The sequence below is a fragment of the Caloenas nicobarica genome, chromosome 2 (genome assembly GCF_036013445.1).
Source record: "Caloenas nicobarica isolate bCalNic1 chromosome 2, bCalNic1.hap1, whole genome shotgun sequence".
Lineage (NCBI taxonomy): Eukaryota > Metazoa > Chordata > Aves > Columbiformes > Columbidae > Caloenas > Caloenas nicobarica.
Genome location: NC_088246.1, coordinates 151432324 through 151455902, shown reverse-complemented (window position 1 = coordinate 151455902; position 23579 = coordinate 151432324). Strand labels below are relative to the sequence as shown.

The window sequence follows — 23579 nt, the reverse complement described above, 5'->3', positions numbered from 1 at the left end:
CTATCCCACCTTCACACACACAGTCCTCACCAAGCCATGTGGACAGATACATGTCAGCACTTCAGAAGCTGCTTCCCTCACAAAAGCACATGGGAAAAAAGCAAAAGATAAAAACCCACATGTATTATGTGGGATATTTAGTCAGGCCGTATATCAACTCAGAATCTGCAAGCAAACACTCAGCCATCTTAGGAACAGTCAAGTCAACTTGGCTATGAAGAAAGAGAAGATGGGACATTGAAATTGTATGAGATGCGTTTACCACATTTTTTGGCATTCAATATATTCCTCAAAGTCTAGTGAAGGGAGTGTCATGTGCTGGCTTTTCTTTCTACTCTCTGTCATTCCTGGAATGCACTTTATTTCACCATCCACTCCATACCACAAAATGCTTCAGTCTCAGCTCTTTCCTTTCAGAACCAACCTCCTGACAACGTTGCTGTCAACCAGACAGGCAGTCCCGATGCCAGAGTTACGTGATATTTACAGTGAGTCTTGGATAAATCCTGGCCCCAAAAAGAAACCCCACCCCAGAATGAGCCTGTTGATCATGCTTCTGTTTGGCATGGAGAAACGTTTCGCTGCAGGAACTGAGATGGTGCAGTGTGTAGCATAGTATTATTTACTAAATGCAGAGTATCAGATACTACACATAATACTACTGCAAATTAGGCAGATTACTCTCCAGGCAGATACACACTCCAGGAAGAAAATACCAGGTAGCCTATTCACTAGTTGGATGCCAGAAATAACCACGTTGAAATTGAAAAAAAAAAAAGAAAAAAAAAGTAGCTTAAATCTGAATCCAGACAGGGAAGACATTACCACTGAACAGTGACCATGTGGGACAGGTGTGCTCACCAAGAGCTCTCTCTCATCCCAGACTGCCTCACTGCCTGATCATCAAAGCCTGTTAGAGGACTTATTTGAATAGCTGCCTCTGGAATGTTAGAATCAATCTTCTGTATTACAGTACTAAAGACCAGTCAGAGTTCGCTGCATTGAGTCACCCTAAAAATAAATTAAGGCTGCAGGGTGGTTAGTTTTTTTTGTTCTGGTCTGGAAACAGCAGTGACGATGGGCTGACTAACATATGTTACTAGCTTCTGTGATCAAATGTTGCAGTCATGAATCCTCAGCTCACGCCAATGTATCTGGAATTTGCATGTGATCTTCCATGCAATGTGTTAGCCAGGTTTAGAGCTGTGCAGCCTCCAAGATCATACGACGTGAAGTGAATTCAGGCTGGCACAACCATAAAATACATAAACTACTGTTTAGGATAAAGGAAAACCAGACATTGGGCAGATATTGACCAAAAGCAGGGGCGGGGGAAAAAGGAGGAGGAGTGAGACACAAAGAGAGGAGAAAGGGACAGAGGGACAAAGAGCCAAAGATTTGATTCTCCAAGTATTAAGAATCCTCTACACTCACTCCAAGTCCACAAACATGCCCAGGTTACAGCAGTTGCTACTGGCACTTGTCTGCTTACAAGTGTCCTCTCAGAGATGAGCCTGTTCAAACAGCATTCCTAGAGCTTCTTCCACCACCAGTTGCTGACCTTACCAGCAATTGCTCTGGCCCTTCTTCTTCTTAGCACTGTCACGTCCGAACTTCTCTCACCTATTAAATCTAAGTCACTCTCACACGGGCTTACTCATCCCAGGAACTCAAAACAAGAGGAAGCAATAGAGATGTCACTGAGTACAGTCCCAGAAATATCCCAGGAGCACAATCACTTATTTTCAATTCCTTTGTCTTCCAAATGCCGAGGTTATTTAAAGAGCTTACATACAGCGCTTTGTACAGTTAGCAGAGGACAGAATTTAGCTGGCAAAACTCTCACTGCTTATTAAAAACACACCATCTATCATGAGGCACTTTCCAACCCTCCGTTTACCAGATGTGAGGCAGAAGGGGTTGGATAGAAACCTCTCTTTGCTTCTTTTCTGTCTGTGCTGCTCCTGAGCCAGAGGAACAAAGTTCTGCATCTGAGCAGGCTCCCTCACACACCTGGTTCTCCGGCTGCAGAAGGCTAAACAGAGCACTCTCAATTGAGCTCTACGTGGTGACCTTCATTCACCTTCAGCAAGTTCAGAAAACTGTCAGTAGTTCCAAGGTCAACAGGGATATCCATAGCACCACTACCAACAAGAGAGGAGTTCACAATACTATCCCCCCAAAAAAGTGGATTACAATTAAGTATTCACACTGAGAAACTTAAGTACAGTTAAGAGCTTGCCCTATGGACTACTCAAATAAGATTTTAAAATCAGATGTCTGCTCTAATATGTGCAAAGACTATTCTGAAGTTGTGTTAACACTGAAGTGAATATAGATACGTGCTACCTACATGTAGTTTCTTGTCCTGTAAGGGGATCACTAGCTTCTTCTCCAAACATGGCATAAACTGTGACTGTATATTCTGTATTTGGCAATAGTCCATCCAGTTCGAGATCTGTTGAGGCCTCCCCAATTTTTATCTAAAAACACCATGAATAAAAAGACACATTATTTCTGAATTAGCTCACGATGGGGAAGAATACTATTTACACACTTGAAATTAGATACAGGATCAAACGCTTTGCTGAGCATTTGTCTGTTACTGTGCCTGTGGTACTTGGCCCAAGATTTTGGGATTTTGTACGATAATCAAAAGAACAAAAGTGTCAAAAAGCCAAAAGTAAACATACAGGTAAGAGGACTTTAAAAGTAACTAGTCACCTTAGCAATGACAAAATAGTCCTCTCTAGAATGTAGAGCTACTGAGACATTTTAATTCCCAGCTACACCTTGTTTCATTTTTGGTCACAAGACCGAAAGTTCATGGGAGGAATCAATTTCCATGCACATTGACACTCAGATGTGTTGCTGTTTAAGGTGTGTATCATTTTCCTCCTTCACCTCTTCACTGAGAGCCACATTAACACGGACTGATTTATTGAAAAACAGTCTTTCTTCAGGGTAAGGCTCAGCTCTCCTGAACTAGCTAGCTTTCAGGGAGGCCCATTTTTAACAGAATTATGTGCTCACAGCCACTTATTTAGCAGAGCACAAGCCTATGCGAGCTTTCAGTAGCTTCCTATACTCTCCACAAGTTCGCATGCCCCTGCACGCTTTTTAGTGTTCTTGCTTGAACAGAGATGTTGTATGTGATCTTAATTATACATACAGAAACTTGAGCATAAAAGCTTTTAAATCCCAGCCCAGAAGTTCTACTGTTTTTACTATTTTAGTAACACGAGACTGGACTTTACCTTGTCCCACCTTCTTTTCCTTCTAAAAATACCTTCTAAAAATCATTTTTGATGGAAGGCGCTATTTTTAAATATAAAAATAAAAGTTGAACAGCACTAAAAGAAAACCAATAAATGTCACATCTGCAAATTTTATTTACTTTAAAAGTCCTGATGAGAACAAAGGCTAAATTTCACATTCTTCTGATAACACACTTAGAAAATATCTTAGTTTTACTTTATTTTTTCTTCCTTTGAGTGTTAGTTTTATATGATGATACAGCATCATCTCATATCATTTCAAAAGAGTCATTTCAATTCAGCTGAAATTGTTGCATTTTTATGGCAATGACATATAAAAGTAATCAACTGGTACTTGTACTTTATTCATAGCCTGTAGCACATACAGTACTTAAAGCAGACATGAAAAAAACCCCACAAACTGTTTGCTGATCAAGTGGGAGGTTAAAGGCCATGTGCCAGCTTGTCCTTTAAAAGGTTTATTTTTTGAATGATTGCTATTCAAATGAAAGCTCAATACATCACCTCCTTCTCATCTGCTGCAAGTCCTTCCGTGAGGGGTGCATATAGGATCATGTAACCCGTGGCACCCGCTACTCCATTCCACTTCGCTCTCATGCTGCTCTGTGACACATCATACAATTGCAGATCTGATGCCATTGGCAAAGCAACTGCAGGGGAACAAGAGACAGACACTTCAGTTGTCTCACTTGAACAACCGGCTGTTTTTCAAACAGTTTATTTTACCCCAGGAAACATGAAGGAATATAGCTACCTCCAGGCATTGAAGCGCTGTCCGTATGCCACAGCTATGAAAAGCTGATTAGTACATAAAAGAACACAGAATTATAGACACAAGGAAATGATGACCTAAACTATTCTAATGCCAGGGCAGAGTTATGCCTTACAAAGCATTTCAGCTCTTTATCCTAAAAGGCTTTGAGCACTTCAAGTGGGAGGATTTCTCTTCTTTAAGCACCAAATCATTCTGTTCAGATCCCACTCTTCTCCCTGGTCTGCAGGAGGATGTCCTCTCGCTACGGCAGAATGGGCAGGGTTGCTATTAGGAACAAGTAACAGTCCCCAGAGGTGGCTCTTTCCAGCAACAGTTCCCAAGCCAGAGCGTGGGAGACAAACCATGAGGTAGGACACCCTGGAGGAAACTCTGAATGAGCACATTGTGCACATCAAAATATTTTGACTGCAAAGTGCCGTGTGTTTAAGGCCTGGACTGTCCAAACTGGCTCTCAGGTTTATATCAGTGGCATTATGCAAATGTTGGCAAGATCATCCACTGCAAAGCATGGTGGACGCTAACCTGGTAAGTACAACTAAGCAGCTTGAGTGAAATTCAAACATTATTAGGTTTACTTGTGAATTTAAGGCACTGATACCAGAACATAGCACCAATCTGGGTTCCTGAATATTTCTTTGTATTTCTGTAACTCTTTAAAGCAGCTTTTTGCACTTCTCTGATTGTCCTCACTCTTTTTCTAACAGAATAATATCTCAAGGCCTCCCTTACTGCTGTTACATCCTTGATGGATCCCACCAAAATACACAGTCACTGGAGAGATACAAGGGATCGTGTACGGGTTTTGCTGGGATCAAATTAATTTTCTTCATAGTAGTTACAAACTTCTCTTTTCAGTAGTTACCACAGTCTTTTGTTCTGGATTTAGTATGAGAATAATGTGATAACACACTGAACTTCCCTTGGACAGTTTATTTTTTTAATTTCCTTTAGCTAAGCTGTGTCTTGGAGTTATTATTAAAAGAATGTGAGGACTCGCTTATGTTTTGGCTTTTGCCAAGGAGACCAAGGACTTACTCAACTTCCCAGCTGCAGGTGCACAGAGAAGCTGGGAGGGAGCACAACAGGACAACACCCAGACTGGCGTCCAGGATGGACAATGAGATATGCCCCACCATTAGCATCATGCTCTGTATATAGCTGGAGCCAGTTTTTCTGGCTCGCACTCTCTTTTTCCAGGACCAGCTGTTTGGTGTGATCATGTTTGAGTGTGAACTGCTGCCCAGGTCTTCGATCTTCCAGGATCAGCTGTACGGGACTGGTGTTTGAGATTGCTGCTCGGGGATGGGCTGGGTATTGGTCACCAGGTGGTGAGCAATTGCCTTGTGCATCACTTATTGTGTATATATTATTATTATTTTACCTTCCTTTGCTGTCCTATTAAACTGTTCTTATCTCAGCCTGCAAGTTTCTCCCTTCCCTTTCAATTCCCTCCCCCATTCTACTTTGCAGGAGGGGAGGATGAGCACTTGGCTGCATGGTCTTAGTTGTGGCTGGTGTTAAACCACAAGGAACTTTGGCTGCTCCTTTGGAACTTCTACACTGAGAATAGTCCTTAAAATTACTCAAAGGGTCTGAAAAAAAACAGAAGGCAACTGGTAATTTATATCAAAACTTTCCTATTAGGTACTCTGAAAGACTGCAATAGGCTGGATGTTAAACCTCTACAAAGCTCTGCTTTGCATGTTTCTAAAGAATCTCATGTGCAAACAGAGATTTTCAGCAACCAATTCTAATTACAATGCTAATAATTCACTGAGATTCTCTAATCTCCTTGTCCAAACAAAAACTGCAGCCTGTCTAGCTGACATCTCCAATGAGTAGTATATCTATTATATATCTACTCTGCTCTGGTGAGACCCCACCTGGAGCCCTGCATCCAGCTCTGGAGCCCTCAGCACAGGACAGACATGGACCTGTTGGAGAGGGGCCAGAGGAGCCACAGAAATGATCAGAGGCTGGAACAGCTCTGCTGGGAGGACAGGCTGAGAGAGTTGGGGGTGTTCAGCCTAGAGAAGAGAAGGCTCTGGGGAGACCTTATTGTGGTCTTTCAGTACTTAAAAGGGACCTATAAGAGGGATGGACAGAATTTTTAGAAGGGCCTGTTAAGACAGGACAAGGAGTAATGGTTTTAAACTAAAGGAAGGGAGATTCAGGCCAGACTTGAGGCAGAATTTTTTTACAATGAGGGTGGTGAAACCCTGGCCCAGGTTGCCCAGAGAGGTGGTAGATGCCCCATCCCTGGAGACATTCAAGGCCAGGCTGGACGGGGCTCTGAGCAACCTGATCTGGGTGAAGATGTCCCTGCTCATGGCAGGGGGGTTGGACTGGGTGAGCTTTGAAGGTCACTTCCAGCACAAACTATCCTATCACACCTATGATCCTATTATGTTACATTCAACAAGCTCAAACAGAGCTCTTAACTCCCCATAAAAAAAACACGTCAGCCTCATCCTTTCTTGTTCATTAAGGCTGTTCACTCAGCCTGTTGTTCAGGTATGTAAACATGGGCAAAACTTCAACCCAGGCCTTTCTTTAGGTTTCCACTGTCAGGTTTCCCATCTATCTTCACTTTCAAATCTTTCTCAGCCTACTTCCATCCCATTTAAACCCTTTTTGATGTGGTGATTCATACCCCTCTGAATTCCCACACTTCCTCTAATTACAGGGAGAAACTACCCATAAACACTTTCCAATGTACTTCAGTCTCCTCTCAGAGCTCCACTCAGACCTCTGATACCTACAGAAAGAAACTACATGTTGCGATATTCTGAAGGCACTTTCTACCACATTGTCTCACTCCTATTTAAACTGCCTCAGGATCACAGAGAGAGTATCCATCACATGTCCTTTTCCTTATTTTTATTTTAAAAATCTACAAGAAAAGTATCCTCTAACTTATGACTCTTATTTAAACTCTCCACAGGAACTCCTAGATACTCTGGCAATGTAAGTAATAATTAACAATGAGGTGACTGGAAATTAAACAAGTAGTGTCTTCCACTGGAATTTTCAGGTGAAGAGTTCAGAATCTCAAATATAAATATCCAGTAGATAGTGCTGATTTGTGTCTTGGACAGTTACCAGAGTATCCTAATGTTCTGGTAACATAGAGACAAATTAAACCTACTGAAAAAAAAAAAAGGAATAAACTAAAACAGGTAAAAATATCTTTGCAGCAAATTAAAATGTGAATGCATTTCATATTTATTTCAAGCTGTAAGTGATTATTAAATCAGAATACTTTCTAATTATCTGTATGTTATGCATATTGAATGTGTCTATTTAAATTTCACATACCTGTAAGCTATTTTCAGTGTTCGATATGGACAAATGTGATTGGTGGCTATTTTAATCTGTCAGTATCTCACACTAAGGCAGGAATGTAAACTACAATTTTCCATAGTTGTCCATTAGGATAGTAAAAAATACTTTTAAACTGCAGGTATTTTATCATGTGGAGTGATTAATACTTGGACACGTCAGACTATTACTTCCAACACACTAGCAAAGGCGGCTGTATAAAATGCTTGATGCTGCATGACCTTGGGGTGTGATCTGATCAGGTCTCACAAAGCCAGCAGGGCTGGGCTCCATCAGAACTTGATTAGGTTACTTCAAAAGAATGCCAGGTGCAATACAAAACAATCCTCTTGGCTCAATATGTGACTGTTCTCTCTGCCTCAATAAATTAAACAGGTCCTAACAGCATGTTATGGGGTATAACATGGCTGGAAATGGCATTTTAGGAGACTGAGACAAAAATAGAAGCCTCAAATAATTTTATATGACCCTATTTTGTTTTCTTTTCAGACTGGAAGATTAGCACTGACACAGAATCAAAGAACCAGAGGATGAGGATGAGAGACACCTCTTGAGATCATCTAGTCTAATTTCCCTGTTCAAGCATAGTCTGCTAGAGCAGGTTGCTCAGAAGTATGTCCAGTTGGGTTTTAAATATCTCCAGAGATGAAGACTCCACAACATCTCTGGACAACCTACTCCCATGTTTGACCACCATCACAATAAAATCATGTTTTCTTCTGTTCAGTTTGCACATTTCTTTAGTTTGTGCCCATTGACTCTGGTCCTGTCAGGGGGCACCACTAAGAAGAGTCTGGCTCCCTCTTCTTCATTCCCTCTCATCTGGGATTTTTACACATCAATAAGATCACCCTGAGCCTTCTCTCCTCCAGGCTGAATAGCCAGAGCTGTCTCAGTTTCTCCTCTAATGAAAAATGCTCCAAGCCCTTAATCATCTTTGCAGCTTTTCACTGGACTCACTCCAGTAAGTCCACATCTCTCTAGTACTGGGGAGCCCAGCACAGGACCAAGCATCCATGTGTGGCCTCATCAGTGCTGAGCAGAGGGCAAGAATTACTTCCCTCAACCTGCTAGCAATCCTTTTCTAGCGCAACCCAGGAGGCTCTTGGCCTTCTTTGTGACAAGGTTGAATTGCTGGTTCACAGTCAGCTTGCTGTTTACCAAGACCCCCAGGTCCTTCCCTGCAGAGCTGCCTTCCAGATGGTCACCCCCCGGTGTGTACTGACGCACAGGGTTATCCCTCCCCAGAGGCAGGGCTTGGCGCTTCCCTTTGTTGAACTGCATGAGGCCAAACATGTTTTCCCCCTTCATATATCCATGCTGACTAATTCAAATCACTTCCTTGTCCTTCATCTGTTTGGAAAAGGCTTTCAAGGATTAGTTGCTCCATCACCTTCCTAGCGATTGAGGTGACAATGAAGCAGCTGGTAGTTCCCCAGATCCTGCTTCACAAAGGACTGACATTTGCTTTCTTCCAGTGTTCAGGAACTTCTCCCAGTCACCGTGGCCTAACAAGGATAATCAAGACTGTCCTCACAATGACATAAGCCAGGTCCCTCAGCACCCACAGGTACAGGCCATCTCATTCCATGAATTTGTGTGTGCCCAGTTTGCTTAAGCACTCCCTATACTGGTACTCCTCAAATGAGAGTAAGTCCTTTCTCCAGAGCTTCCCACTGATCTCAGCAGCCTGGGATTCCTAAAAGCCATTTTAACCTGTAAAGGCCAAGTCAAAGAAGGCACTGAGTACCTCAGTGTTTTCCATTTCATTTGTCACCGGGTCCTCTGTCCCATTTAGGAGTGGGCTCATGTTTTCCTCAGTCTTCCTTTTACTGTTTATGCACTTGAAGGGTCCATTCTTGTTGCTCTTCACATCCCTTGCCAGATTCTGCTACAGATTGGCCTTGGCTTTCCTAAACTTATCCCTGCAAGATCAGACAGCAATTCTATGCTTCTTCGGGGTCATCTGCCTCTTCTTCCATCTCTTATAGACTTCCTTTTTATCTCTGAGTTCTGTTAGGAGTTCCTTGCTTGTCCACGCTGGCCTCCTGTCACCTTTGCTTGATTCCCTACTTGTCAGTATGGACCTTTCTTGAGTTTGCAAGATGTGATCTTTGGGTATCAAGCTGCTCTTCTGGATCCCTCTTCTCTCCAGGGCCATATCCCTTGGGATTCTTCCAAGCACGTCTCTGAACAAACTGAAGACTGCTATCCTGAAATCCAGAGCTGTGGTCCTGCTTTTTGCACTCCTCCCTCCTCTTAGACTCCTGAATTCCACCACCTCATAGTCACTGCAGCCAAGACTACCTGTGAGTTTACAACCCTCCATCAGTTCTTCCTTGTTTTAGAGTATCAGCTCCAGCATGTTCTCTCGCTGGGCTCCTCAATCACATTGTCAAAGCACAAGAAATCTTCTGGATTGCTTGAGCTCTGCTGTGTTGCTTTTCCAGCAGATATCAACTATTGATACAACACATACTGACTTCCTGGCTCCTAGTTTAAACTAAAAAGTTACTCTTTACTTCCATTCCTAATATCTGTCATATTTACCAAAAGAGTAACTGTATTTTGTATACAAATACATAAAAATGATATGATGAATAGCAGCATATTATCTCAGGTACTAGCATAGTTTTCATTATAGAATCCAAAACTGTAAATATATTTGTTCTAACAATATCCCAAGTCACCATTCTATAGACCGAAAACAACTGAATCATTGAGAAAGGAACTTACAGAAGTTACCTTGAAATCTGTGGCACTGATGGGATTCCCGTGAAGGTATTTCTGGTCCCACCAAATCCTCCACTCATGAGATCAACTTCAGCCACAAACCTAATTTATAAAGCTTGGCTCCACATCCAAAGTGTAGGAATGTTCTAATTTAGGGTTCAATATGATTGACTTCAAAGTTCAGCCCAGAGATAAAACTTTTCTCAGTGATTAATTCAAACAGAAATTAATTTAAGGCAAATGCATTAAAAGAAGCTAAACTGAAAAAAGACTCCTTTGTGCATTTCTTTTTCACAAAGACTAATGCTGACACATTGTGCTTAAATGCAGACAGTCAAATTTATAACGAACATGACAAGGATACTTACGTGTAGTTTCAGTCCCACGGAGGCCCTCACTAGCAGCATTTGAGTATATAGCAAATACAGCTATCTGGTACTCAGTTAAAGACATCAGGTTTTTCAGAACTGCTGTTGATGAGCTTCCATCTACTACAACCTGTTAAGAAGAAAATTCAACTAAATATGCATGAAGCAAAGTATATTAGCACCAAATCAATCCATCCCTCTTTCAGGCAATTTTTACACTGGCATCTAAGAATCAGTGTACTGAAGTTCAATTCATAAATCAAATTTGCTTCTGCTACCTTTATGTACAGTAAGGTGTCTGAAAAAAGAACAGTTAGCATATACATAATGAAAAATGTTTAACTGATATAAGTAGCCATTTATAACAACAGAATTGCTTAGATAAATAAAGTGTATGGAATATACTTTGAGTGTATATTGGGCACTTTTTGATAAAATTACTATATCATAAATATTCCTTTAGTACTATATATGTACACACACAGTATTTCAAATTGACATTAATACATATCCATGCTAAACAATTTTCTATTACAAAAAGAAATAAAATATATCCTTAGTTAAATCCTTTTTCTCTTCTGCCTTCCGTTCAATTTTGTAAGCTGTCAGCTGAAGCCAAAAGCTTGTTTTACTGCATTTTCTCCCACCTCCAAAATGCCTAAGTGCTATTCAAACAAACACCTCTCTCCAAATTTTCGATGATCAGTTGTAGACATCCCAAAATATACACCCGTATCATCTTTCTTTTATTGAATATTTTTTCTTAGAACTGAAAATCTGGCTTCACATCAGCTCCTACCTCTTCTGTTCTTGTGAACACAACGGTGCAGGGGATGTCTACAGAATTGATTAAAGTAACGATATGTGTAAGCAAAAATACAGGCAGTTCACACTACTCCATGAACGTGCTCATTGTTATAGTATATTTGCTTCTAATTACATGACAGAAAAGCAGGCTGGCTACTACCTAACCTCCACCACCATCCAATGAGACCATCTCTCCTTTCTGCAGTGGGTTTCAGAGCCCATATAGGGAATTTCATGATAGATTTAAATAAGACCATAGATTTTCTGTCTGATTAGTTCTTGCTGTTGTATTACAAGTTTCTGGGAAGTTTCTCCTCATCTTACCTCTTCTGGTTGTCCTCCTCGAGTAGGGTAGTACACAACCCTGTATTTTTCCACCTTGCCTGGTGCATGGGTCCAGCTCACCCGGAAACCTCGAGCTGTTACCTCCGATGTGACCAAATCCGAAGGAGCCCCAAGTGAAGCAACAATCGTTCCTAGGTTAGAGACAACACATTTTTTTTTACTTCCACTTGCAAAATAATTATTGGGTTTGTTGTATTCACTGAAGCTCCAAAGAGCACTCCTCATCAGAAAATCAAATAATTGGCTACTGCACACTTGTTTAAGTCATTTTCAAAGGAAACACAGAACTAATAATGAGTACTGCACAGGCAGTTTTCACTGGGACTAAGCCTCCCTGGTCTCTTATAAACCTTTATATGAAAGAGACAAAAATACAAAAGTAAGCCTTCCTGTCCTTCCTCCTGTCACTCGTTCAAGCCTTTCATTCTGTTTTTTGGTTGGTTGGTTTTTTGGTTGGTTGGTTGTGGGGGTTTTTTTTGTTTGTTTGGTGCTGGTTTTTGTTGCCTTTTTTTTTTTCCAGGTTGCCTTCCTCCCAGTCATGAAAAACATCCAAGTACATATGCAGCTGTGATCTCCTCGCTCCTCTGCAGGGTGGAAACTGATATGCTGCCTTTCAGCAAACTGAAGCACTGCACTGGATGGTCGTTCTCTGGCAACCATTCCTTTCCACAAAAATGTCTCATCTCTCTATGTCTTTTCCATCCTCTCCTTCTCAATTTCCCAACTGACTGCTTATTCCCCCTGCAAGACACAGCTAATATTCTGTATTTCTTCCAGTTTCCAGGTGAATGAAAAGAGGAAAAAAAAATAGAATGAAGCCTTAATGATACACTCTTTTTCATTGCACAGGTAGAAATATGCGTGAAAGACAGCCTACCTTACTGATACATATTACAGGCTTATTGAAAAATCACTCAGCTCTTCTGTGGTATTACAGAATCACAAAACAAGCAATACAAACGAAATCCACTGAAGCTTTTCAGAAATAATTTCCTCACTCAGATAGGACTGTGTGGCAAATTGCAATAGTTTTTCATGGCCATTTCCATGTTCAGGAAAGCAAAAAAATACTGAAGTCACAGAAGGCTTTTTTATGTAAGAACTATTTTCTTCACCACCATCTTTTCTTATGCTCTGAAATATACTTTTTGTGGATTAAATAAGGAAGATTAAAAAATACATCATCATGAAGGGACAAAGAAATCTTAATAGTTGAAAATTTTGGAAACTTATGAGACAATAAAAACAGTAAGTTAAGAGATGGAAAGCACGGCACAAATGTAGCAATTCCATGTGCAGCCGTTAAAGTAATTTATTCCCAAACCTGTGTATTACAAAAATTTTTTCCTTACCCGCCACTTGGAAATAGTTACAGAAGAATAAATGTATATTACTGTATTTTTGGTACTACCAAATACCATAATATTTACCACTATCAAAGACAGAAAGCAAAAGATCAAAGATATCAAAGCAAGAATAAAACATACCAAGGAAGACAACTTCCCTGACAATGTACTTTCTTGAGAGCAAAAGAATATACAGCACAAGTCAAGTGTCAGAAGCCAGCGTAGAACTGCAGGTATTTGGAATAGGATTTGTAGCTCTAAGTTCACATTAAGTTACATTAGATCTTGTTTCTTATTCACCTTTGATTTCCTTTTCCTGTTCCTCTACTCGCGAGCACACCGTTCTGGTAAGACCTTCAACGATGGTATGCATGAAGTTAAAGTCAGCAACGTTGTAGACGTGTGTGCTGTCAGGTTCAGAGGCAATTTCTTTGAGTTCATTTATATCTGCATTCTTTACACCTTTTGTTGGAAAGAATAATAAAGAAAATATTTGCAATGAAAAAAAAAATATTGCATGCATAGGGATTGAGAAAAATTTACTAAAAATCTAATTATTTCTGTTTAATAACCAACTACAGATTGCTCTGTCACTAAGATGTTACTTCAAGACGTTAATTTCTGTCAGCGTAACTGGCATTTTTTCAGTTGTCTCTTGATAATGTAGCATCCATGTAAACTGCTAAACTCCAGTTACAGCAGCAATGAATTGGAGAACATATTGAAGATTTAAATTAAGGATGATACTGGACACAGACAGAAAAGAACACGTCTTTAATATAAACAACACCAGATACAAACAAAACAGTGTAATAGGATACAACATATGGATATGACAGAATACACACCAATAGCAAATAGTTCAATGCCAGCATCTCGTAGGTTTTTAGCAGGAGGGATAACATCATCTTGGGACTTCCCATCAGTGATCAGTATACCAATTTTAGATACTCCAGGCCTTGCACCTGCTTCAGGCTTAAAACTGTTTTCCAAAATGTAAGTTAAGGCAAGACCTAAAAAAGGAAACATTTTAAAATACTTCAAATAGGGAAAAATGTCCATTCATTTTGCTAATATCAAAGTATTTGTCTTTCCATTCAATTTAAAAATCCCAACAAACATCTTAATGAAGAATAAAAGTATAAATAAGTATAAAAGAAGAGTTTATTTACTGCACGATTAAATTCTAACAAGTGACCTAAACTACAAAGAAGGTAACATTCATCTTTAGCAGCCTTTTGGTCAATCAGTGTATTTTAAACTGGTTATGGAAACCTAAATTGATCTTCCTGTGAACCCATCGTCTTTTCTTTCTTCCTCTACAAAATTAGCATAAGAAGTCCCTTCTCCTTCTACCTACATTGCTTATATGAAAGCACACACTCTGGATAGCTTAATAAATCCCCATACTACATAAAATCTTACTTTAATTTGATTGTTCTTTCCAATCTACAAGCTGAAGAAAAACTTAAATAAAACTTAGAGAGAATCTGATTTTAATAACTGATGATTATTTGAAGGGAAGGAACAAGAAAAACTCCTCAGGGCAAACTTACACATCACAACAAGATCCCATCTGAAAACTCTCTGAAGTCTCCCACAGCACAGGTTCCTAACTCACCTTCTTCTAACATGCATAAAAAAATAATTGTGATAATTTACTACTTGCTTCCTCACAGTAATCTCACTCCTAGAATCACACTACAGTCCTTCTGTCCTTTGTCCCACTGGAATCTCTCCATCCACCAAAATAAAGGCTGTTGCAGAAGAGAAGGAGAATTTTTTGCTTTCTCCCCTTCGCTCCCCAACAGAGAAAGAGAGGAAATTTTTTTTAAAAAAGTAAAATAAAAATTAAAAAAAAGGAAGGCAGCAATTTACTTAAAGCCATGTCTGGATCCTTGGATATATTATTCTCCGGCAGGACAGCCAGTGTTACTAACTGCTGCTTTGATGGAGTTGTATTCACAGGCTGCTTTTCCCAGGCTGAGAGGTGTCCCCCGTTTATTCATCACTAAGTGTCTTCTGGGGCTTCAGTGCTCTAACTACTAAAAGGTCAATGGAAACCCAAAAGCCCTGGGCGATCATTTGAAAAGTTACTATTTCCAGTTGTCAAATACTAAACAACATCCTTTCTTTCCCCAGAATAAAGCTCTGTGCATGAACATTATGAATGGATTTTGCATTTTCTTCCTAGAAGGCAAAAGATTTTAGTTCCAGCACAGAGAGTTCATTTACATTTTGTTTTATGAGACTTCGTCCTGATCAAAAAGATTCCCAGTGAGGCCAATGAGACAAGCACTTCAGAAAAGACTTCACTGACGTTGGATAAAGCCATTAGCACGCTGCAAAAACCCTAAACTCTTTAACCTTCATAATAAGCACTAACACTTCTCAGCCTGTTGAACAGAATATGTTTTTTAATAAAAGGCAAAAGCTAAAACATACACTGTACCTGTTAACGTATTCCCTCCCTTATACGGGAGATTACGGACTGCATCCAAAACAGCATCTTTTGTGCCATAGGCATTCAAATGCCATTCAATTCGGGGATCACCACTGTACTGTGCAAGACCTAAAGAACCAGAAATTAAGGTAGTACATTAGACAATAAAGCATTTTTTTACAAGTATCTACACTTTTCGTATTTGGTTACCAGCAGCTTACCATAGTAAGCTTACTATAAGTAACTTTGCTGCCATACTAGAAAAACTGCATTGCTTGACGGCAAAAAATAGTATCGTTTTCCTTAGTGGCAACTCCTCCATTTATTTTCAAAGACTTTCTTTCAAGTACTAGGAAAAGTAAATGAGGAGTACACAACATTTTCCGAGTTTAGTAAGATTTGAAGAAATTGTTTTTTGAAAAAGAACAGGTTTTTTAATATGCTTTTGAACAGAGTAAAATTTAAGCATCAGCACAGAAATACAACATTTGAGCCAGTTTTGGTACATCCTTCCTCTGAAAATTAAACTGCAAGGGTTTTGATCTAATGCTGACTGAAGCCAGTAAAACTGTTGCCACTGTTTTTTCTTTTCCACTGACATTGCATTAGATTTTACTTAAGCTGAGTATGACAGTAAACTGTGAGGAACTAACGCTACAAACATTCCAGCAGCATTACTCTTGTGATAGAAGTGCTAGTTCCAGGTGAGGATGAATCTTGCAAAATAAGTAGCATTAAGTTGTTAATTACCCTGAAATCATAACATTATTACATTGCTACAGAAATATTAAGAAGAAATACGGCACCTTACCTACTCTTGTTTTCTCAGATCCTACATTGAAAGCGGAAACCAGGTTTTCCAGGAACAGTCGAACGAGTCTGAAATTGAATCTGCCAATACTCCAAGAACCATCTACCAGTATCACAATATCTGCGATTGCTGGAGTTTTACAAGTGAACAGGCTGCCTGTAAATCATTAAAATGGAAATAATATTGTTAATTCAACACTAGAATTGTAACTCAATAAACGTATACCCTTCCTCCTCCCACTAAGCTTAATACTTAAAGACTTCTTTCATAGGCAAAGTGAGAAATAAGCAAAATCACTAGGCATTTGTTCAAAATTCAGTAATGGAACAGTCTGGCCATTATCTCCTTCAGTTATTTCATTAAGCTGTTCAAAATTACTGTTGGGAGACCCATGAAAAGAGATGCTGCTTCTAAAAATACAATACTTCAGAAAGAAAAAATTAGCTATCATATAACACAATCAAGCCAGCAGTTCATTTTCATTCTCAAGAATATACATATACAGTATACAGTTCATAGCACATAACCTTAGAGGAAGACAATGCAGAGAGAGCTATCTAGAGATGCAGACATCCAAAACAGTTGCCAAAATCCCTTTTATAGCCAACATAGAAAAGCAGGTGTTTCTAATACATCTCAACAACTCTGTAGAAACACTTCTTTAGCTGCCATTGCAGACTTCTGAAGTTAGAAGTGAATCTCACCCTGGGAGTCAGGAGTAAAACTGAAGGTCAATTCAATATGCTGTGTTAAATCTAAATAGGAGGCACTCAATACAGCAAAGGTAAAATGCAAAACCTCAGATTCAAATTCTCAATCTCTATGAGAACTAGCACCACATGAAGATACAGTCTCACAAATCTATGGAAAAGCACCCAACAATAAAAAAGCATTAAAATAGCAACAGAGAAGACCTGATGAGAATTACCATAGATGCATATTAGTAGTCTCTAAGGTTTAGCTAACCAGTGGGGAAATCAGAGGAAATGGTAGAGATTTGACATAAATCACAAGGTAAGCAAACAAGAAGGTTTTCAGGGATGCAGATTCTTAACTTTTGCCTAAGCAAAAGTGCCACATTCAGTTTGCGAAGATGACAGGAAGGGAAGACAGAGGAGGAGGTTTCCATAACCTCAGGCAGAATCGCCACATCCCACGGAAGTGGCAGCGTGACTGTAAAAGTAAGGTTGCTGAAATGGTGGATTCCTCCTGTAGGGAAGGAAAATAAATGATAGGAAATGAAAGGAAAGGAAAATAAGTGATGTTACGCAGGTACACTAAACAAGAGCTTTGGTTCGAAATATAAAAGTAGCAAACTCCCCACCAGATTGACTACAGAATAGAGATGGAAGTAGGAAAGTCAAAGCAAAGTATGTTAGCAGAAAGGGTATCATGCATCACAAAGCATTTAAGGATGAAAATCATGTCCCTGAACACAGTAAAAACCTGCAGGTTAGTGAAGTAAGCTGCAGACCAATGTTTATCATTATTTTTTTCAGGATCCAATGCATAAATTCAGTGATAAAGAACACCAACACATAAGGTGGTACTAACAGGAATCACCAAGTACATTGCTAGAAATAAACTGATCTTTAGCAGAGATGCTCAGTGAATAAAAGAAGAAACTCAATGAGAAATAATGAAAAAGGTGCCTGCATTAGCTCACAAGCAGCTCTCCTGTTACAGAGAGGGAATAGAGTACATAGCAACTTAAAACTTTAGCACCATACTATTAATGACAAACTTTTCATTAAAGACAAAACTGTGTCACAGGCATAAACAATCTGAAGAAGGACTTCAAACAATTAGTAAAAATTAAGAGTTAGATGTATACTGTAGTGTAAATCCACTAAGCAAAAAATCCAATCCATAAAGTTACAGTTAATGTCTTAAACGTGCACTAAAAATGTTTTCAGAAGAGCAGGGAACATTTCCTACGTGCAGCTAGCAGTGTAGAGTAAGTTCTAAACACATGACAAAAATTCCACTTACAAATGTGCCAAAACAAATATTTTATTTCAGTTTTTACAGTACAAGACAACGCTATTTGAATTGGCAACACATTGTAATGTATAAACACTGGGGAACATTTAGTAAGCATCAGAAAAATTATCTTAAATTGGAAGATAAATCCAAAGCAGGTCCAAATCTTTGTATCACTGAAGTCAACAGGAAAGCTTCTCTTGATTTCAGGGGGACTGGAATCTGTTTTGTGATTTAATAGGAACTTACTGGTCATGGCAAAATTCATGTTTTAAATATCTTTGCCAAATAAACTTCCTGTTAATCAAGCTGCATTACTTGCAGTATTTGTCTTCCATTAACACACATTTCAATTGTGCCATCCCATGCTGGCCACAATTGGCTTCTTCAGCTTCAAAAGAACTATTGGTAAAGTAAAATGCTACCCAACACCAGTAAGAATGGTAGAACTGGCCCCCTGGTTCACATCCAAGCAGCTGTACTGCAGCACAGATGTACCTTTTCAGTACGATCCCAGAAGTTTAATCATGTAGCCCATTGAGGATAACAGGATTTATGTGGCTGCATTTCCCTTCTCTACTTCTAAAATCTTATGCTTACTATGAAACCCAGTTAGTACCTTAGGTCTTAATTGTTTCATATCAACAAGTTTTGCCTGTAAGGCTTCTTTAATCCTGTACTGATGGCTTGGTGAATAAAACCTTTCATCAGTTTTACTAAATCCATCCAGTGCAGAAAAATCCAAAGAATAAAGAAAACAATAATGGCATGCCTTTCAATATTTTATTTCCACATCATCAGATCAGTGCAAATAGTATCATCATTTTTTTTGTTAAAATAGTATGTGTGGTTTAATCCAAGATTGTACTGCATTGTCACAGAATGTGAAAATTTGATTCGTTCTTCGTAGATAGGAGAGACTTGTTGAATCTTTTCTGCATAAAACATCTAGGTTTTGTTACTTCTGTACACCCACTATTTGCTTATGTTTTCTCCTTGTTGTACTTAATAGAATTGTAGATAGTTCCCTAAAATGGAATAAACAACAGTGAGATATTAAACAGAATAACATGCTGTATAGAAATCTTTAAAACCTGTTAAGAATAAAAACGCCATATCATCCTAGTTTATAAAGTTAGTCTAAAAGACACAGTGTGTAGAAATAATTTACACACCCCACAGAGATTAGCCAGTTTCCATTGCGAGTTCTAGCAAATCTCTTTTTCAATAGTCTTTGCATACAACCATACATGGTCATGAATTCCTATAGGGTTTGAGGACAATTCTGAACATTTCAACTATCTAAACATAACTTCAATAGGAAATATTCTTACAAACATTTCTTAAAGTAGGATGACAGCATATAATTCTATGTAACATCCAACACTCAGTGCTTTAATCTACTACAAGTTTCAATGCTGTGATTAGGTTGTACATACTTCCCTTTTACTTGGTTACCAAGAAAACAGTAGTGAGAAAGAAGGTGCTTCTTTCCTCCGAATTCTACAATACTCACCAGTTGCAAGAGCGGGACAGTAGAGAGGAGACAAGTTACCCAAATTTGTATAATGTTTCCTAACATTATATAGATAGCATTATTCTACTTCAGGTGATGCAATCCACAACAAACAACAGAACCTGCAATTTTTAGGTTTGAGAAAATGACAGAACTGCAAACATCCTAAAGTCAGAAAAAGAGCTTTTACATTTTACAGCAGCAACTGTCTTCAGTGCATCCACCTAGTGGAAGAGTTTGATGGGGAGAAAGTAAAAAAATCAATGGACTTTCTGTTAAAAATTTACAACATTTCTAGCACTAAGAAGGAACTTGCCACTCTGCCATGAAGCTAACTGAGGAGAAAGGGGCTTGGTCTGCTGCTTTCCGCATGTCACAAATGAAGGCATAGGCACAGAATTTCACCTCTAAAGACACCAGCATACAACTATACGCTACCAGCAATGTATTAGGACAAGATATTTGCACAAAAAACTGCTTTAGTAGTGCCAACAGTCATATCATCCTCAAGAATTTTGGTTCCTTTTTTCGGGGAAATTCTTCAAACAATAACCAGCATAGAAGGAATTTTGCACCTACCAGATGAAGTTTCCTGCCTTTGCTCTCTCAAACCCCCAGACACTAAAGGTGATGCATTTGTTTGCACTTCTGCTCAAGTGCTAAAGCACTACCAAGACTCACGTCAGAGTTTGGCTGAGAGCGAAGCCAATCAATGCAATGCTGAGAAAAAAATCCAGCTAGAACTTTCTGGGATAGAGGGAGAGTTATTGGACCCTTGAGATGTCCTATTGAAGGGAATGGAGTGCGGAGCCAGGACTGCGGTGGGCTCTGGCAGTGCGGGGGATGCACGGAACTGAGCCGGGAATGTGGCTTCTGGAAACACTGAGCTCCTCTACGGACACTGAGCACCCCTATGGACACCGAGCTCCTCTCTGCAACTGCATTTTCAACCTGCTCTTGTTCTTTCACACATGCATTCAGTGAGCAAGTGAGCAATGTTAGAACACAGAAGTTGACCCAAATAACTGCAAGCCTTACCAAGACACAAATACAAAACTATGATTTTTAGACTAGAGTAGTGGCTCAGACTCTCAGAGTTAATACTATTGCTCTTTGAAAGTTCTTTGAAAGGCAAAGGGAGAGGCAGCAAATACAGGCATTGCCACACGGGAGGACTCAATGCCTTAGAAGAACCAGTTCAACTGGCATGCAGTTATGATGCTTTTTGCAGAAACACATTTGATATTTTGACTCCTCTTGGTATGAAACTCCATTCTTACATTCAAGAGCCAAAACACACACTACTTCTGCTAGAAGTAGTTAAGACTATAATTCTTTTTGAGTCTGCAATATGTTGTTTCCTTTCTTACTCCCTGTCACAGTGGAAAAGTTGAATAATATATGTGGAAGGAGAGAAAAAGTTCAAGTAGAGGTCAGTAATAATATAGTATGAATGGAAGACTCGTTCACAGGGTAACAAAGCACAAAAGGCAAGAATCTTGATGACAGAAGCGACTGAAAAATATCTCGTGAATAAAGCATGAATGACAGAGAAAAGTCAGTCCTCCACAGTGATTGACAGCACCACAGCTGAGCAGAACCACAAGCGCAATATAAATCTACATCAGCAAAACGTCACTTCTTTTTAAAAAGGGTTAAAAAAAATATAGGGACGTGAGGCACTGTTCAGATCCAAAATTCAGCAACTCACTAGTCCACGCTTCTGACATTGATATTATTGCACTGTGCTGGTGATATCATCATTGCACTTAGACCTCAGTTTAACACATCCCATATGTCAGGCTACAGACCAGACAAATGCATCCAACATCACTGCTTTTCTTTGAACTAGATCCAGCCATAGCTTGAATTTGAAGGACTCAAATGCTGGAACATCATTACTTTGAAAGAGCAGCCCAACAAGGTTAGAAGTTTGTTCGTGCTCCTTAGAAAAAAAATTTAAAAATAAATAAAAATAAAGCAGACAGACCTTTCCCATGCACCTCGTTCTGTTCCAGGAAACTAACACAGCCCAACTGGCAGGCCTACAAATTTGTTATTTGGGGAGTTGGAATATTAAGATTTACTGAATCTGTTGTGCCTAATCATGTCACATTTGACTGTGAATGCTGTAGTTCAATAATTTTGCTTCTTTTAAAAAGTACATATAAGTAAGTAAATGTTGTTATTTAAAGCATATCTTTTGAATTTAAAGCCATGAAACTAATTAAGCTGCTGATAAAACACATTAATTGCCTACACATACTAGTGATAATTCTCCAGTGCAAGAGAAGTATGCAGCAATTTTCTACACACCTTGCAATTTCAATGATAGTTGTACTTCTGCAGTAAGTAATCACTAGCTCAGAAAAACTTTTAGAACTTTCTTGCCACATCTTAACTTTTTAACTTACTTCAGAGATAGAATAAATATAAAAGGTAACTATGAAAAGAAGTGCTGGTATTTTCTGGCAGACCATTGCTGATTGATGGCACTGAAGCACCTGATGTCCACAGCAGCTTCCCAAATAGCAAATCTAAACTCTCATGGTCTATGTACCTCGATAGAAAAATATGTTTAAAAATCCCCCTGCAGTTAAACTGAGAGTTCATAACATTTATTTAACTTTTTCTTCCAACAGGCTACGCGTCAACACAGAACAAAAACACACTGCTGAAATCTTTCCTGACACTGAAATTCAACAGGGCAAGATACTGTGTCTATTTAGCCATAATGATTTACACTGAAGATGGTCCACAACCCTCCTGTAAAGTACATGAAACCTTAGAAACTCTTCTGCAGATTACAGTGATAATTCCCTCTTGGCTCTGAGTTCTGCATCTGGGTGCGTGGATGTTTTAAATGAAACAGCTGTCTCAAAGTCTAAATGACTTTTCAAGGCAGAGAACTATAATTTTTTATTAATGGTCATAGTTATCCACCATTCCTATGTAACAAATATGCCAGAATTTGAGAGTTATTTTTCCCTTTGCTTTAGTGAAGTATGAAATCCCTGAGACAGTTTTCTCTGGCTATCTAGAAGGCAGTTAATAAGGAGGCTGCAGACAAAATTGGCACTAAGAAATCCTCACCATTAATTAAGCTGTAAGTATAAATCCCTCTAAACCATGATAAACAGCTGGTCTGTGTCTCAGCTTGTAACTAAGTTACAGCTTTAACACAACAGGTAAAGTAACAGAAAAGAGCTGCCTGAGAAAGCAAGCTGCTGTCTAGAAAAGTTATTAACATAGAACTAATTAAAAATTAGTTGAAGCAAGCTGCTACAACACTGTTACATTACAGCCCAGCATTATAGATCCAGGTATACATGATGTTGTGGCAGTGCATCCAGAAAAAAAAAAAAGTTAGTGCGGTACAGTTACAGCGTGGACTTACAAAGTCAACTCCCTATTTTACCTTCAATCATTTCTTGAAATGGTATTATCATAACGGGACCAATATATGCTTGTATAAATATAAATATGCAGTGATCTTCAGAAGCATCACTAATTTTGGATGTCATGTGTCAATCCACAAAAGCTCAGGATGAAATACGTGCCCTGTCACAGGTAACAATTCTCTAATTGTCTAATTGTCTAATTAGCAGAGATGTCTGAATGAACATCCTATTCTGAAACACCTCTGACTGCCAGAATCACCGGGTGATGGAGGTGGGAAGGGACCTCTTGGGACTGCCTAGTAAACTGCCCTGCTCAAAGCAGGGCAGCTACCACAGATTGCTCCAGGCCATGTCCAGTCGGGTTCAAGAGTCTCCAAGGACAGAGGCTCCACAACTTGGGTAGCCTGCTCCAGTGTTCGACCATCCTCACA

At 39.3% G+C, this 23579-nt stretch overlaps 1 protein-coding gene across 4 annotated transcripts in view; it reads right to left on the bottom strand.

Annotated features, from left to right (window-relative positions):
- Positions 1–23579, bottom strand: part of COL14A1 (collagen type XIV alpha 1 chain) — a 125295-nt gene that overhangs the window by 72281 nt on the left and 29435 nt on the right. For all 4 annotated transcript variants that reach the window (XM_065627402.1, XM_065627403.1, XM_065627404.1 and 1 more), the window contains exons 6-13: positions 16249–16404; positions 15447–15566; positions 13843–14007; positions 13295–13456; positions 11628–11779; positions 10497–10626; positions 3783–3928; positions 2354–2483 (exon numbers count right to left, since the gene is read on the bottom strand). In XM_065627402.1, coding sequence (XP_065483474.1) covers positions 2354–2483; positions 3783–3928; positions 10497–10626; positions 11628–11779; positions 13295–13456; positions 13843–14007; positions 15447–15566; positions 16249–16404 — 1161 coding nt within the window. The remainder of the gene's footprint in view (positions 1–2353; positions 2484–3782; positions 3929–10496; positions 10627–11627; positions 11780–13294; positions 13457–13842; positions 14008–15446; positions 15567–16248; positions 16405–23579) is intronic.